Source organism: Sphaeramia orbicularis, chromosome 12, assembly GCF_902148855.1.
Source record: "Sphaeramia orbicularis chromosome 12, fSphaOr1.1, whole genome shotgun sequence".
Classification (NCBI taxonomy): Eukaryota; Metazoa; Chordata; class Actinopteri; order Kurtiformes; family Apogonidae; genus Sphaeramia; species Sphaeramia orbicularis.
Window position 1 is genome coordinate 56034928 of NC_043968.1, and position 17350 is coordinate 56052277.

The 17350-nt window shown below is 36.8% G+C and overlaps 1 protein-coding gene across 1 annotated transcript in view; it reads right to left on the minus strand.

Annotated features, from left to right (window-relative positions):
* Positions 1-821: 821 nt before the first annotated feature.
* The window catches only part of tmem230a (transmembrane protein 230a), a 32651-nt gene continuing 16122 nt past the window's right edge, over positions 822-17350 (minus strand). Inside the window, exon 4 of the mRNA XM_030149683.1 lies at positions 822-1604. Coding sequence (XP_030005543.1) covers positions 1464-1604 — 141 coding nt within the window. The 3' untranslated portion in view covers positions 822-1463. The remainder of the gene's footprint in view (positions 1605-17350) is intronic.

A 17350-nucleotide genomic window follows, 5' to 3' on the forward strand; every position in this document is an offset into this window, starting at 1 on the left:
TGAGCTAATAACCATTAACTTTAACCTGAGCTTGAACATCTGCATAATCAATGGAATCAAACAAAACATAGGAAAATACCAGATTTTCACTGAAAAAAACACAAAATACAGAGCGTAATATTATAATAAATGGTGATAAATCACTTAAGAAAGGTAAACTACAGGGAAAAATCCATTTGGAAATTACCAAAAAAGTAACACTGGGTCTTTATGGGTTTGAAAAAAAGGTCCTTTTTTTTTTTTTTACACTGTTTACAGGTACAACTAAAAAAATCAGTACAAGTCAGTGCATTTTTTTGTTCTTTCTTTCACAAGATCCAAATAAATGATTACACAATCACTGTTTTTTGCCATTTTCTCTACCTGTTACAACTATTCCTTATTAGTAGTTGTATATAATTCTTGTTCTTTCTGCATGTTTTTCTACATCTCAAAGTTTCATATGTTGCATAATTTGTGGAATCCATCAGTTTAACACAGAATTTTACTGTTTTAAGAGTATCATGAGCCAAGTTATCATGAAGAAAATTGTCACCTTCGTAAAACATTTTTTTGAAACAAATGACTTTTTGCCTAAATTATCAAATAGTCAATTTCTAGTTAAGTTTTTTGAGTTTCCTGAAAAAAAAAGAAAAAAAAAAGGGAAAAAAAATTACTCAGTCAATTATTTTAGGAGGTGATGGTGATGGTGATGGTTTAGGTGATGACATGTTGTATAATTTGTGGAATCTATCAGTTTAATGAAGAATTTACTGTTCTTGGGCATCATGAGCAAAGTTATCATGTAGAAAATGCAAAATCAGTCAACAGATCATCCCACACTGGTTCAGGTCTCTAGCTTTATTTCTTAAAGCAAATATATAACAATACTGGTTTCTTTGATATTTACATTTTAATGACAATGCACAAACTGTAATATTTTACACCAAATAATACATTTCATTCAAAAATATACTGTACTTTGACAAAGTAATTAGACTTGAGCTACTTATAAAATCATGTAGGAGAAATATAGCCTCCTGAGCTTTTCTAACATAAAATAAACTACGCGATATTAAAAACTAAGTGTTTTGGAGATTTTATGCATTAGCTGTGTGCAACTCTGCAAAAGTTTGTCAGTTCTACAGGTTTTTGTAGAAATTAAAGGCATCTATGATTGATTCTCCAGAAATGTCTCACTAATCATCACAGAGGTATAATAATTATTTCCTGGATGAGAGGTGAGTGTTTTACAGTAAAAAGGTGCAATGGTATTCTGATAAGAGACTTCATTATGCAAAGTAACTAGAGCGGAGAGTAATCGAGATCAGCAGAGCAGCGTGGAGCCAAACTGGCATCCACGGGTCAGCGGTGATAAAGCTAAAAGGTGTGTTTTTGCTACATTCGTTCTGATACGTTACGTAAACAGCAGCCGATGGTCTCAGCAGAGTCAGGATGGCATATGTTAGCAGCGGTCACGCGTTTCAGTCTCCGAAATCCGGGATGTCTTCAAAGGAGTAACCGCGGTAACCTTTGGAGGCGTAGTAAGCGATTCTCAGATGGTAAAACCCAGGGAGGAAGACGAGGAGCCCGATGATAATGACGGGGATGGTTCGATCCGGATGCTGAGGAACAAACACAGAAGAGCAGAAAATGTGCTGATTATTAAAGAGAAAAGTAGGAGAAAGATGCAAGAAGTAGTAAACAGCCAAAATTGGTGAGAAACAGATTAGTACCCGAGGATCAGCAGAGACGTTAAGATAAAATTAAGAAAAGAATGTATTTGTCTTTATGGAATGAAACAGTAGGATTTATGCAAAATATTGTTCGAGTGACCTTTTGATAAGCCCCTCCCAAAACTGGCTACTGTCCAATCGTACAATAGCAACTGGTCAGGTGTGTTTTCAGAACACCTGAAGACTGAAGCGCTGAAAAAAGTTCTAAGATACAAACATTTATATGTCACTTAATGTCTCGGCAATGACATTTTCATCCATTTATCATGTAGTTAAAAGTATAAATTAGCAGAATGTTACTACGCGCTGTCGTTTATTAAATTACATTTTTATATTGTTATATCCTCTTGAGACAGAGGAGAGTAAAAGTTTTGGCTTTTATACATTAAATAATTGCCTTAATAGGAAACACCACAATGCCACCATTTTTTTAACCCTTTAACCCAGTGGTTCCCAACCTTTTTTGGCTCGTGACCCCATTTTAACATCACAAATTTCTGGCGACCCCAGACATTCAAAATGGAGACTTTTTTTTTTTTTTTTGCTAAAATTAATTTGTTTTTGATCATGTAATAGTTTGCTATACTATGTTGTAAATAAATGTTAATTTTAGATGACATTTAGTCTACATAATGTTTTTTATCATGGACGGAGGCAGAAAAGCCAGGTGTAGATTACTGCACAAAGTGAGAATTTTATTTTCCTTGGTCAGGATATGTACAGTCAGTCCAGCTTGGATTTACAAGGCTGACAATTAATACTGAACAAACAAGAACTCAAACTATGAATTATGAAAGAGCTGCAGCATCTGAAACTGACCACAATGAACATTTGAATTATAAACAGTACCACAGTGCTTCAGCTTCAGCTTCAGAGTTTGTCATGTGTTTTTGTATTGGGATTGTCTCTCTCAACTTTTCTCACTCACCATATATTTTTTATTAGTCAGTTGTTTTTGTTTTTTTATCATTCATTTATTTTCTGAACCCGCTTTATCGCTTGGGTCACCTATCCCAGCTACTTATGGGTGAAGGTGGGGTACACCCTGGACATGTTACCAGCTTATCACAGAGCTGACATATAGAGACAAACAATCACTCTCACATTCACACCTATGGGTAATTTTAGATTAACTAATTAATGGGATGGTGGGAGGAAGCCGGAGTACCTGGAGAGAACCCACGCAGAGGGAGAGAACATGCAAACTCCACACAGAAAGGTTCCATCGACTGGTGTTGGAATCGAACCCAGGACCTTCTTGCTGTGAGGCACGAGTGCTATCCACTGCACCACTGTGTTGTGTATCAATTACTAGAAATTTCAGACAACCCCTTTTGAATTCCAGGCGACCCCACGTGGGGTCCCGACCCCAAGGTTGGAAAACACTGCTTTAAACCCTCAGCCTAAAATGGTCCGCCTGGACTTTTTTTTTCTTATTTTAACAATAAAAAGGTTAGAAAATATGTTGTGAGCGAGTTCTTCTGCCTATTTTTCTAGGGCCCTTAGAGCTTCAAAATCTAGCAGTCATTTACAATTTACTGCATGTTATAATTCTCCTAAAATGGCTTATTCTCCACCTTTTAGTACAGGTGTGAGTGAAATGACCATAATGACCCAATAAAGCCTTCAAAGCGCAACGTCTCAGGTTTCATAAATTGTTGGAATTATTCCAATTACACAAACAGTGAAAGAGTTACAGCCATCCAAAATGCATACATGCAAATGCAGCTGCAAATGGATGTCCGTCAGTCCTGGTCTCATCTATAGCCTGTCCGTCCATGGGAGTGGATCTCTCCTTCACTGTGGTTCTCTTTTCTCTGCTGGGTTTTTGAAATTTTTCCTTGCCGAGAAGTAGGGTCTAAAGACGGGGGATGACCGGGACATTTATCCATTTGCTTCACTGACTGTTTACCTAACTAATAATTTGACTGTTACTAATTTTCATATTCAACTAATTCTGTAAAGCCCTGTGAGGCGACCTTGGTGTGATATTGAGCTCTACAAATAAAATTGAATTGAACTGAATATGCACAGGGTGTGTCAGCAATGACACGTCAGGTTTTAAAGAGTTAAGATACATTATTTGTCTATTTTCTGTATGGAATGTCCTTTGCAGTAGACAGTATTTTTTTTTTAAGTAAAGCTGTGAAACTCTTGGGTCTCAGGTGGATATTATCTACATATCTTTTAGTAAACTTTAGAAACTGCTCAACTTTTCTGCTGTCAAAAAGGACTCTCGAAGTAAATAGGCTCACATTGCGAACAAATTTAAAAAAAAACAAACAAACAAACAAACAACACTTCTCAACATTATAAGGGAGGGGTTGGCCATGTGTATTTCTGGAATTATGTAATAAGGATGGGCAACTTATTCATATGTTCAAGTAGTTTGAGTGACATCATATTTTATGTCTGTGAAGTCGTCACTGGAATTAATCAAATAAAATGAGTCAAATAAATTGAAGTGAATTCAAAGCTCTTCAACATGATCCTCAAAGATTCCCTCCAGACATCTGATAAAACCTCATAAAAATACATTATATAAAATAAACAAATTCTACTATGTTGAAATTCATCTTCTCCATCTCCATTAATAATTTTCTGTTCCTTTCCCTCCTTATGTGCAGTGACAGCTTCAACTTTCCACATCAGGTTCATTAAAGTTCAGAGTTAAGAAGTGTCAGGTTGTTGTGGCAGGTGAAACTCCTTAAACCGAGATTGTGTCAAAGTCCACAGAGAATCTTATCTGAACCGAGGCTGGATGATCTCACCGTCTTCATTCATCATATGACCTGTTTTTAACAGCACCGTCCAAATGTTCCTACTTCGGTGCCATTCATTTTATGGTGTCTGATTACCAATGTAATTCCCGTATTTTAAAGAGAGTGTTGCATCATGAGCTGTCGGTGTTAGCACTGCTTGGTTAATGTGTTTATTTAATTCTGTATTTAGTGATTCTTTTCCATCTTTCAGCTCTACAATGTCCAGTTTTATCTTGCAGGGTTAATATAATATGTTACTGTGCTACAGCTGGAGAAATAAGTACAAAGGAAATGACAGGGAATTACAGTCTGTGAGTCACCAGTTCCGGATTTAGCTTCCTAACTCCAATTTACATTGATGCTGTAAAGTACATTATGCTGTTTTGCTTCATTACAAATCTATGGCCAAACACATTAGGCACAGTCCGTGTAAGTAATGAAACACTGCAGCATCATAAATGTGTATTCAATTTAGAAAACATGAACTAAAATTTACTTCATCAGCCAGTCACATAACAACAATAAAAATACGACCAATGATCCTGTATCTCACTGACATGTTCTGTCAAGAATCAATAATAAGTTGAATGTGTGAGGTTGTCAGGTTCTGCTGCTATGTTAGAGCCCTGCAGATCAATGTCCCAATAGAAGTGGGTGGTACTTTCACTGGAGGAGAACTCAACTAATTAAATGAAAGTCCATATATGGCTTCCTATCAGTGCTCAATAGGAACTATACTGATATCTCTAACCATTTCCATGTTATAAACCATCAAAATATGGATCATTAGAAGCAAAGGCAAATTTTTAATATTTCAAAAATTTGTCAAAAATTCAAAAAAACTAATTTCTCAGAACTGTGAACAAACTTTGTGGACATTGTGCAAAGGAAGCTACATATAAGATTAGAAATGAATTCGATAAGTGGTTTCATCAGAGAAAATGTTTGAAGAAATTGATAACACAGACAACGCCACATGACACAGCGCCTTCACAACAGCTCATGTCAACTGGCCGGTGAGATAAAAAGCCATGACACACAGACTGAGTCTAGTGTAATTTGGTTGTAAGTCAGCTACATTTCATAAGAGGTGAAAATTCTGGGGGACGGGGGGTCCCCACGCCCGTTTGGGGGGGCTTTGGGGTGGCTGGCCCCAGGTCCAAGCCCCTGAACCACATGGGAGGATTAAGTGTGTGGGTGGCCCCTGGGGTGGGCGGCTACCCTCTGGCTGCAGTTGCTGGGTGCTCTGGACCTCTGGGCAGCCACGCCCCTTGGTGGTCCTGCCCAGTGGTGGGTCCTGGGAAACGAGGGTGCCCACTGCCTACTGGCTCGTCTTTTGGGAGGAGTTACTTCCTCCCAGTCATACTTGGCTTGTCCCACTGTCTTTGTCTTATGTCTCTTTTGTCCCACTGTCTTGTCCCATCCTGTCTCTGTACACTTGGGGCTATATGAGCCCTCCCTCTGTGTATAGAGGGTATGCACTACCGGAAGTCACCGTGGTTCTGCCCACTGAGTGGCAGAAAGAGGGAGATGAGCGGCAGCATCGGCTTCAATACTGTCTATACTCAAGAACAATATTCAATAAAAAATTGGGAAGAGCTGTTGTGTGATTGATTGCATGAACAGGTTTGAAAAGCAGTCGGAGCTGTTGTTTTACAGACACTGAAAGACAAAGAAAAGAGAAGTAGATGGATCCACTAATCCAGGAAACTAAACCTAGATTTGTGGATCCTGCTTGGTGTCAGGTAACATTAATTTATGCTGTATTTTTAGGTAAAATAATACATTAAATGACATATTGTTTTGGTTAACATTACTTCTTAGTAAAGCTCTTGGTTTCATGATCAGATCTTTCATGGTTTTTGTCTCATTTTGTGATTATGAACCTTGTGCTCTACATGATTAGTAAACTAACTTAAACTGAGGCTAACCTAGTTTTTCAAATATGGGGGTACTGGAGAACAAAGCTACGATGAAGTATTAGGACCACATGAGAAAATAAAAACACTGGTCACTACAAGAATAAAGTCATAAAATATCGATATAAAATCTGTAATTTTATGAGAATAAAGTCGAATACAAAAAGAATCACAATGTTATGAGAATAAAGTCATCGTTATAAAAAAACTAATAATTTAACAAAAATGTAATTCGTTTATGAGATTAAAGTCATCATATTCCGACGATAAAGCCATAATATTACAAGAATAATGTAATTTAAGGTGGGAAAATGTCGTAATTTACAAGAAAAAGTCGTACCCTGCTCGTCCACAGTAGTTGAAGCTCTCCCAGATAGCAAAGAGATACTGGGACGGATATGGAACAGAATCGCAGACTGACTTGGCCCGAAACCGCTTGGCAGATTCGTCCCGTTGTCCAAGCGCACATCAGGCCAAAACAGATACTGCTCCACGAAACGGATCTTCTACAGAAACGGTCCAGCTCTGGCCCAGCTCTGTATAAAGTACCTGATATGAACTAGACTTAAATCTCCTCAGTACCAGTAGATCATGCATATATTCACTGGGGTCAGTACACAGTCTACTGTAAATGGACTTTGGATCAGCTGGTCCTGGGCCCTAGTTTTGGACCCTGGTTGTCAGTAATGATGAAACCATGCATATTGGTTTCAGGTAAAAATAGCGATGATCCCCTACACCCTGGATGTCAGCATACATGATTTCTGTCCACATGTCAGTGTTCGTGGACCACTTGTTCTTTGGTAACTCGTACAGATCCATGTCCAGTCCAGTTGTCCTTAATTTAATTTCTTATTTCACATTTTCCCGGTCTCGCTGTGTTTAGTGCTATACTCCGTCATGTTGAGCAGGTTGGTTTTTGCCACTCAGTCTGACTTAGAGGGGCGTGGCCCGGGGGGGAAGTGATGTATGTGCATACCCTAGACTGAAAACAGCCACAGTAAAACCACAAATCACCTGTTTTCTGTACAGTTTGTGTTGTCAGTAGCTGAACAAAAGATCTGTTTGGAATCGAACAAACAAGGTCAGAACTGTAACAGTTTAGTCTCAATTGGGGATCAACAAACAGCAACTTAGCAAATAACATACATATTTACATAACATAGCAGATAATAACATCCCATAATAACTTTATACCTTCATAAACCTCATAATCTAACTCAGCTGTGTAGAAGAAATGCTGCCATTTCATCATCAAACTCCATTCTTTTCATTTAGAGTTGTGTACAGTGGAGAAAACAATAACAGTGCTTTAGTTATTATCACAGTCACTTTCTTTAACTCTTTAAGTTGTTTCTTAGTGGTTCTCATCCCATCTGATCATTTTCTGATGCTTTGCCCAAAGGCCCTGTAGCATTAATTTTCCTCACCATGGGTGACCAGTAGAGTGACTCACTACTCCCTCTAGTGGTCACACTGACCCACTGCTTTAAATACATTCACTTCATCTCTCTACAATCCAATACATTGACATCTTTGGCAGAACTTCACAGCTCTTTATTCTAAACACACTAATGATAACTTTAGGCCATACTGAAATACTGAATATAGCCCATTCATGGAGAAAAAAAATCTGTATATTTCAAAAGTAACAATGATGCAGTATTCATAGGAACTGAGTCACTACTTCACATTTGGACAGAAATATATGCAACTAGAAACCGACCTGGAATCATTTATATTAGCATTTGAGTAACTGCTTTAAAAAATGAATAGCACAGTTTAAAACGGAATAATTTGTATTCTGTAATGGTATTCAGTTGCTTGGAAACTGTATTTAATCCCCACTGATTTAACCCCTGCATGTTCCTACATTAACTTCTCACAGTTTAATTCTATTTCACTGAAACACAGCCAACTGCTGATGAAAAGCAATTGAGAGAAGATTCACCAACGTACTTCTCAGCCAATCAGGAGTGGTGTTTTTGACCATTACCTTCAGTCGGACTGAACTACAGACTCGGTGTGACTTGGTTTTCTTTCAGTCGTGGATGGGACTGGGACTAAGCTGTCAAACGTATTCAGAAATATAGAATAAAGGGAAAAAGAAAAATGCATATACTGGCATTCTTTCACCATATACAGAAGTCGATGTATTAAACCAGACACTAAAACCGACCCTGACGTTTCAGATACTGAGAAAGGTCCACACCTCTTCCTCTCACTACCATGTCCATTCACCATTTACACTGAAGCAGCAATGAAATACTGCGTGACTGAGTCCTTAATGCAGTCCACAGGCTTTAACACACTCATGTCCACATAAAAATCCTCTGAATCCTCTGTACGCTGGAGGCTCTCGTGTGATGGCTTCATCTGCGTCACATCAACTTCAATGTAAAGCATAGCTCATTCCCATTTTCAGGGAAACGACAGAAGCTCAACTGTTTACTTTGTCCAGCAGATGGCAGTGTTGTGCACAGAGTCACTGCAGCCTCTCACTGCCTTTACATTAATGCACAGCCTTGAGCAAATGTACAAACACACATTATTTCCTACGCCAAGGAGGTTATGTTTTTGCCGGCGTTGGTTTGTTTGTCTGTCTGTCTGGCCGTGTGCGAGATAACTCAAAAACTTATGGACGGATTTGGATGAAAATTTCAGGAAATGTTGATACTGGCACAAGGATCGGGGGGGACACTGAGGTCTGTGCTCTCCGAGTGCTTTTCTAGTTGTTTCTAGTATAGAGTAAAATACTTAAACTATTCAATTGCAGGGTTCCAGAGGGTATAGCTACTGTCTATGGAGGACTGGCTTTTCTGCCACCAGGAAATTTGATTTTTTTTTTTAATGTTTGACATGTTTTTCCATATTAATTTAGACTACTGCTTTAGTATTTTCCTGATGTTAGTGGTAAACTGGGTGCAAATGTAGGGAGTTTGGAGTCCTCCCTCTAGAAAATGTTTAATTCTTTTCAATAAAAACAAAAGATCACATAATTTTGGTCAATTATTATCATAAACTATATGAAGCCTATATACATCATGACCAACCATTAAATCTGAAAAAAAGGTCACATAATTTTGATGATCGCCACATTGATTTTACATCGTTTCGGTTTAGGTGCTGCAGCAAATCTTCATAACGGGAGGGAAAACTCTGAACGGTGGGTTTATTTGTGATGTGGTATTTACAGGGATAGACTGACAGTATTACAATCATTGGATCTAATAGTGACCAATGGATAATATGAAGCTTTTGAAGGCTCCTTAACTTTCTTACATTTAGTCTGACGTTCAGTTCCACATTTATTGATCCATTGTCTCAGTTTGATATTGAGGTGATTAAGATTGATGAATGTATTTATTTAGGAATGTAAGGTCACGGTAAAAATTATTAGACCATCAAAAGTTATCAGAAACAATGGTTATGCAATCAAGTACTAACTCCTGTGTGTATCATGTGACTGAAACACACAGAAAAGAAAACATGGAATGTCTAAAAGCACTGTTTTTGTCAGTACAATGCCATAGATATTGATGTAAGAACTGAAGTGATTTTGGTTATTATCAAGAAAACATCGAAAATAGTTAGATATCAGCTCTGAAATTAAACTCCGATGAGCTATTTTTGTTGTTATCATTATATTTGTCCAAACAAATGTACCTTTAGTATCAGCAGGCATTAAAATAAACAAGAAATTGAACAAAACAAGGGGTGATCTAATATTTTTTCCGTGACTGTATTACCTTGACTTAGAGGAAGTGTCCAAATAGTTTTCAAGAGGTAAAGGAGGATTGATCATCTCTCAGCTGTTCCTGCTTAAAGCTACTGTCATTAGGGCGATATGGCCAATTTTTTTAAATAAAATATTTGTTGGCTCCTCTAAAACTAGTGGTGTACAACTGGAGAAGCATTCACAATGAACACATTACAGTAATAAATTATTGCGTGACAAAGTCTCCAGAGGAATGATATGCAAAGCAGACACTCATTTTTGGAAAGATTACAACCTGTTTTTGTGATTGTAATTTTGATTCGAGTTGACTTACATGGTTATCAAAGAAAATGAACAGATCACACATACAGAAATGTCAACTCAAACATATAAACTAGCAAAAAAACAACACAAAAACATATGCCTTTCCCTTTGCATCTATCTTTTCAGTGTCATGAAATCTAAAATATAAAAAGTTTGTTTGTTTTCCCTGTATTTCTACAACTGCATTACTCTAAATCCTTCCAAATCTGGACATATAAATAACAGACAGACTGATTTTGCACAGTTCAATGAATTGTGCAGCCCTATAACAAATGAGCTCTATTACAAGTGAGCAAACTCAGATAAGACAATGAAATGTGATTAAATAGGAAAAAAATAAACATGAACAAGGAGACACATTACTTTTGCTCAGTGTGATCACGTAAATGTGAGCATCTACGGAAGATTTTTTTCTTAATTACTTACTTTTTCTAAGGCCAAAAATCAACTTTAAAGCTCAGTGCCTTTTGCAATTCTGTGGTAATCTATCTTTACATTTACATTAAAAAAATATGTTCACATTTCTTCATCGTTCCAGTTCAACAGAAACAGTGTCCACTACGACTGTGATTTAACCGCAACTTTTCAGCCTAAAAGTTGGTCCTTCCTGCAGTGGAACGCCCTCCTCCCCTCTGCTTCAACCTTTTACAATGTGTGGCAGTAGCTGTGTATCTTTAACATGCGTGGGATAATTGGCAACTAGACGACTCAAATACTCTGCTCTGCCGCCTTCATGGCAAATCAAATTTTCTGCAAGTACAATCAGCAGAGTGGAACAAACATTCACATTAACATCCTACTGGTGGTTAGAAATATAATACATGTCGGCTCTCCCGCGTGGAGTCATGATTTTTGGAAGTGGAAATCACAGCAGGAGAACCATCATATTTGACACTTCAAGTTATAAAATATCAATATCATGAGTTACATTCTCACAGACACATGATTATGTGTGGGAAAAGCAGCAAAAAACTCCCAGCAGGGCAATGAAATATGGACGACAACTGCTCAATTACAGTTATTTAAAGGGATAATTAAATGCAGTCTGATGGCTTTAATTACTACCTTTGTTAACATGTAGCTGTTTTTTGTGTGTGGAGTGAAATGCTTCTGTAGAAAAGAATACAAAAAATGAAAACTGCAGCCAAAAGGGGAGGAAACCCCCTGCCCATGCACAGAACACTCACTTCTAATTAATGTTTAAGAGACAAAGCCAGATAAATGCACATTCAGTAGACCCAGAGTTAAACTATCTGTCTGGTCTGTTTTAGAGAAAGGTGTAGAGGTGGACAATGTACAAGAATGATGACTGTTTGGGGAAGTAGCTGATAGTACATAACTCAGACCCTGTCCATGCAAAGATGGTTTCAGTCGTATCCGCAACAGTTTTGTATTGGATAGGCCTTTCGTCCACAGGAAACCAGCATTTTTAGTCAACGAAACCGCAACTTTTTGAAACTATCTTTGTCTGTACGACAACTTTTCTACAATGATAATGTCATAGCCCCACCTCTCTAACCTTTCACCGTGGAAGCAACACTTCACAACAACAACAACAACAAAAATGGCAGACAACAGAGTAGTGCTCTTGCTACAACAGCTATTGAGCTTATTGGAAACATTGGATTCAAATCTTTGGCTACTTTTTCATTACAATGAGCGACAAACAACCATAGTTAACAATATTCACTACATTGGATCTACTACGGAGAAGGGCAACCAGGAGGTAATATTGGATCAGACCTGGTAGAACCAAGTAGGGGAGACTGGGGACAGTTGTAACATTTTTGACATTTCTGTCTCTAACTTTGAGCTCTTTTAGCCCAGTGTCTTCAAACTGCAATAGAAACTACCTTCAGGTGTCTACTAATATATGACCTTGAAAATGTCTGTGCAACACAAATAGAAAGTGCATGACTTGATCTCAAACACAAGGAGTGAAATGTTACAATTGACCCCATAGTCGGGGTCAGTTGGAACATACCTTGGGGTAAAATGTAACATTATAAAATCAGGGCCATGACAGTTACTAAAGATATTGACTGACTAATGGAAAGAGTTGGGTTTCATTTCATAAAGCCAGAAAACCAATCTGGACCAGCAGCTGAAGTCTCCATCCCATGACTTTGGATGTTTGCAGCCATATTTTTCTGCAAACTGATATGCAAGTTCTCTCACCTGTAATGTTAATCATATAAAAAATGTTAAATATTTCCCTAGTCAATATGTATTTAATATATTGCCACCAGTATAACTTTCATAAATTCAGCCTGACTTATCCTTTACCAGTTCTTATGTGCTTATCTCTCTGGGACACAGTCCATTGTATGTATTAGCGGCACCTTTCAGATACTCTGTCAAAATCTTTTCTTGTTCATCAGTGAACACCTTTGTTGCAGAGTTGTAGCCTACTCGTGGAAGTTCACTTGATCCCTGATCTTCTAACTTTTTTCTCCCTTTGCAGAATCTATATAGAGTGACATGGAATATGCCATACAATTTTGCCACAGATCTGACTGACTTTCTGTGGACCTTTACATCAGTGGATGCCCTCTTCAAAATGTCGAGAAGCACCCCCCTGTCAGTCTTTCTCTTCTGGGACCTAGGCACATTAAAACTAAAAAGAAAAAAAAAAAAGAGGCAGGGTTCCCATGGTCATGAAATCCTGGAGAAACAATTGAATTTTAGCTTGGCATAAGTTGTAACATTTTAGAAAGTGTTACAACCCAAGCAAGTTTGTTACAACTGTCCCTGAGTGCATTAGTAATGAGCTACCTTGCCTTACAGCTAGAAGCTAAAACATTACCACAAAAAAACTGAATGACAGCTAGCTAAACAGACATAATCAACATGATATAATAATGATATAATGAGTAATATAATACATGATATAATGAGTCTAACTACAAAGCAAGCCAAGTAATCATAAAAGTAATTTGAGCAAAAATAATTACTTTTTACCACAAAATAATGTCTTCCCTCACAAATTTTGACGTGTGTGCCTCACGGCACTACAACTTCCCATGTGGACTAAGGACTAAACTGAGCATTTTCAGAGTGAATCAGGTGAGTCCTAACTTATTCCTGATTGGAGCAATTGCAAGTGTTACAACTGACCCGTGTTACAATTGTCCCCAGTCTCCCCTAAGCTTTATGCGCATGCTCCATGTCTTCTCCATTTTTACCAAGAGCATTACAATGCCACATACAGGCCTGGTATCAGAACTACATTGTTTTCAGTGGTTTTCAGTGGTTTCGTGTCGATGCAGATATTTCCTGTAATGACTCCGTGTTTACGGAGCACTTTTTTGAAAACAACAAAGAAAAAGATCGGATAGGAAAAGATGCAGTTTCATGTGGACATGGCTTCAAGCTCATACAGTTTGAGAGTAAAGGCCTTTGCCTAGCAGGTCCATATTTTTCATCTGCGTTTCTTTAATCTGCTGTTCGCTAAAACTTCATACGCACAGAAAATGCATACACCAAGTCACATATATTAATTATTAGCTGCAATACTTTGCAACACAAGGCCAACTGCATTCATCAAGCAGTGACAGTGACTCTGTGGTTCTCTCATTTCTTCTGTTGCATTTCTCCACTGAAGCTGAAACAGCATTTAAGGTGTGGAAATTCAAAGTTGTAGCACTGTAGAAAAGTCCTGGCCCAACATTAGGTTTGTTGGTTTAGTAAAGCTCTAATGACCACACACATGCATTTGTCAGTCTGTGTATTAATGCTTAGATGCAGAAGTGGGTCAAAAATGACCCAGTGAGGTTGTTTTCTGGCAAAATCTTTGAAATGAAAAGTTATTATTTCATATTCCAGGTATTCCTTAAAAATCATGTTACTGACATCATGACATTTACAGTTTAAACTTGCCTTTTATAGATTTTATGAAATTGTAGTTTTTGTATTACTGCCCCAAGCTTCCATAGGTGGGTCAAAAATGACCCACACTCGTTTTCAGTGGATTTTCATCTGAACCTTTGATTCATTCTACATTCATTCATTTTACATTCTACAGCAAGGCCAAAGGAGGTGTAGACACCACGAAACAGATAGTTTACACCTAAATATACAATTAAAACGTTATTATTAATACATTATTGCATTTACCGGCAGATCCAGTAGATGAAGATTTTTTATTTATTTTTTTTAAGAAAAATGTGACATAATTTGCCTTTAATGGATGAAGGGGTTCTGTCTATTGAAACACTAGAAGGCTATTATGGTGAAACAGTCACAAAGTTGAGTTTTATAGTTTCACAGGCCAAACGGTGCATTTTCAGATGCCATTTCATCAATTCTTAAGCTCTGATATACAAACTGTGTAACATTTCACACCTGAGGTTACAAAAGAAACACTTTGCCTCCACTCTTCTCAGCCAACAAAGAAGAGAGAGGTGAAGGTCTAACAAGGAATAGACTGAATGGAGAGCAAGCACTGATAGGAAGAAAAGGTCTTGAAACAGAAAAATAAAACATTGCTTTCAGATCTTCGTCTACTGAACATCCAACCTTAGTGAAAGTGAAACTATAAAGTTCTACATGGAACACAAACGGAGCACCTGTTTCATTCTAGTCTTCCCCTGCTTCCTGTTGACCCTTCATTATGTCTGATGACAGGATGAAACATCTGTGTGTATACACATGATTTACCCAGAGTTTGGTCTCTCAGGCAGTGAACATAGTAAAAATAGAGCAATGAAAGAGAAGAGCAGACGGAACAAAAGTTGCTTCATTTCTATATTAAGCACAAAAACTGTTGGAAAAGGAGTGCATCCTAGACTACAGAAGTGTTGGTCAGAGGTAGTCTTTGGATTGGGACATATATGTTCTAGAACAGGGGTGTCAAATAGCACATACAATTCAATATGATCTTAAGTGGGTTGGACCAGTAAAATAAAAACATATTAACATAGAAATAATGTCAACTCCAAACTTTTCTCTATGTTTTACAGTAAAAAAGGTTTACAAAGTATCCTTTAAAAAAAACTTGAATAACATGAACAACTATGAACAAAATGGAATTTCTTAAGAAAAATGACTGCAATTTTAACAATATTATGCCTCAGTTTATCATTTACGCATGTGCATTACAACTTACAGATCACCATGGATCTACAAATACACAAAACATATAGTGACAGACAGAATATTGTAAAACTACACTTACTTTTATTAAGATATGTCATGTTCATCTTTGTTCAGGAGTTCACATTTTTTGTAAAATGGCAGTTTGTAAATGTAAATATGTTCATGCAATTTTACTTTTTTACACTAAAAAAAAGACAGATTTGTAGTTGTCATTATTTATAGGTTGTTATGATAGTATTTTACTGGTTCTTCCCATTTGAGATCATAGTTCTGTATAACAAACCTGAACTAAAATGATTTTGACATCCTTGATTGGTAATATCTTCTATAAATTCATCCTTAGAGTCAGATTGGACCCTTTGGTGGGCTGGTTTTGGCCTGCAGGCCGCATGTTTGACACCTTTGTTCTAGAAAATGACAAGAAAATATTAAAATGTCTTATTTTAACGCCCAGGCTATCCAAAATATAAATAGATGAATAATGCATTTTTTCTATGTACACTCTCTATGTCCCATACACCTTTCACTCACAACTCCAAGGAGAAGATTCCTACTGGCCAAAGACCAACAGCGGTGGGGTGGTTGGAATATTTGCTGTGTGACTTCCTGATGACAGTACAATGATAAATATCTAATCAGATGATGCGTGTACACTCCATTTCATTTCTATATCGTTCCACTCACTGCCCACAGGTCAGCGCCAACAAATGTCCTGAACACAACACAACAAATGGAAAACAGAAGAGGAGACTGAGAAGGATTATTATCTTAACAGTCCAGAGAGAGTTTATTTTCTCTTTTTTAAGGAAAAGGTGATGTACTTTGCCTTTAAGAAATGATGGTGTTCTTTGTACCTAAGCGCTAGTGGGCCCTGAAACAGTAACAGGAAGGGTTTTCTTTTCAGTAGCAGTTTTACAGGGCGAACACTGGATTTTCAGATTCCATTTCATCATTTCTTAACCCTTGTGCCCCCCGAAAATACACTACCCTCTGGATACCTTTGTGGCAAAAATGTACACGCAGGAAAAAAAAACACTATAAAATCATCATACAACAATATTTTTTTTCTTGCTTTTTTCTTAAAATAAATCTCTTAAACAACTTCAGCCCTGCTGAAATCTACCAAGCATTCAACAATTTCCATAATTTTAACCCTTTAAATGCCAGTTTAATTATTTGAATTCTGAATCATTTATTATAAAAAACCAAAAAACTACAAATTTGCCATTTATATACATATATATATATATATATATATATATACATACATACATACATATATATATATATATATATATATATATATATACATATATAAAATAGTAGGGGGATGGAATATTGGTTGTGATTAAAGTTTTGGGATTATTAATGATTATCAACAAAACTGATTAGTATTTTTTCTGTAGAGTCAGATACTCCCTTTGGTCACCCTCATGGACATGCCCCATTGGCTTCTATTATAACCACATTTTTAACCTCACTGCTGTCAACATTTCATTTAGAGGAAAACTGGTGATATTTGACATTTTTACTGTATTCCATCAGTTTCAGCCATTTTCCCATTGTTCCCATTGTAAGCTGATGCGTGAAATTGTTGATTTTGTTTTTTTGTTATATTATAGAACCACATGAAAAAAAAAAAAAAAAAAAAAAAAAAAAAAATATATATATATATATATATATATATATATATATATATATATATATATATATATACATATATATAAATATATATATATACACACACACACATACATATATATATATTTTTGTTTGTTTGTTTGTTTGTTTGTTTGTTTTCCTAATTTATTTATT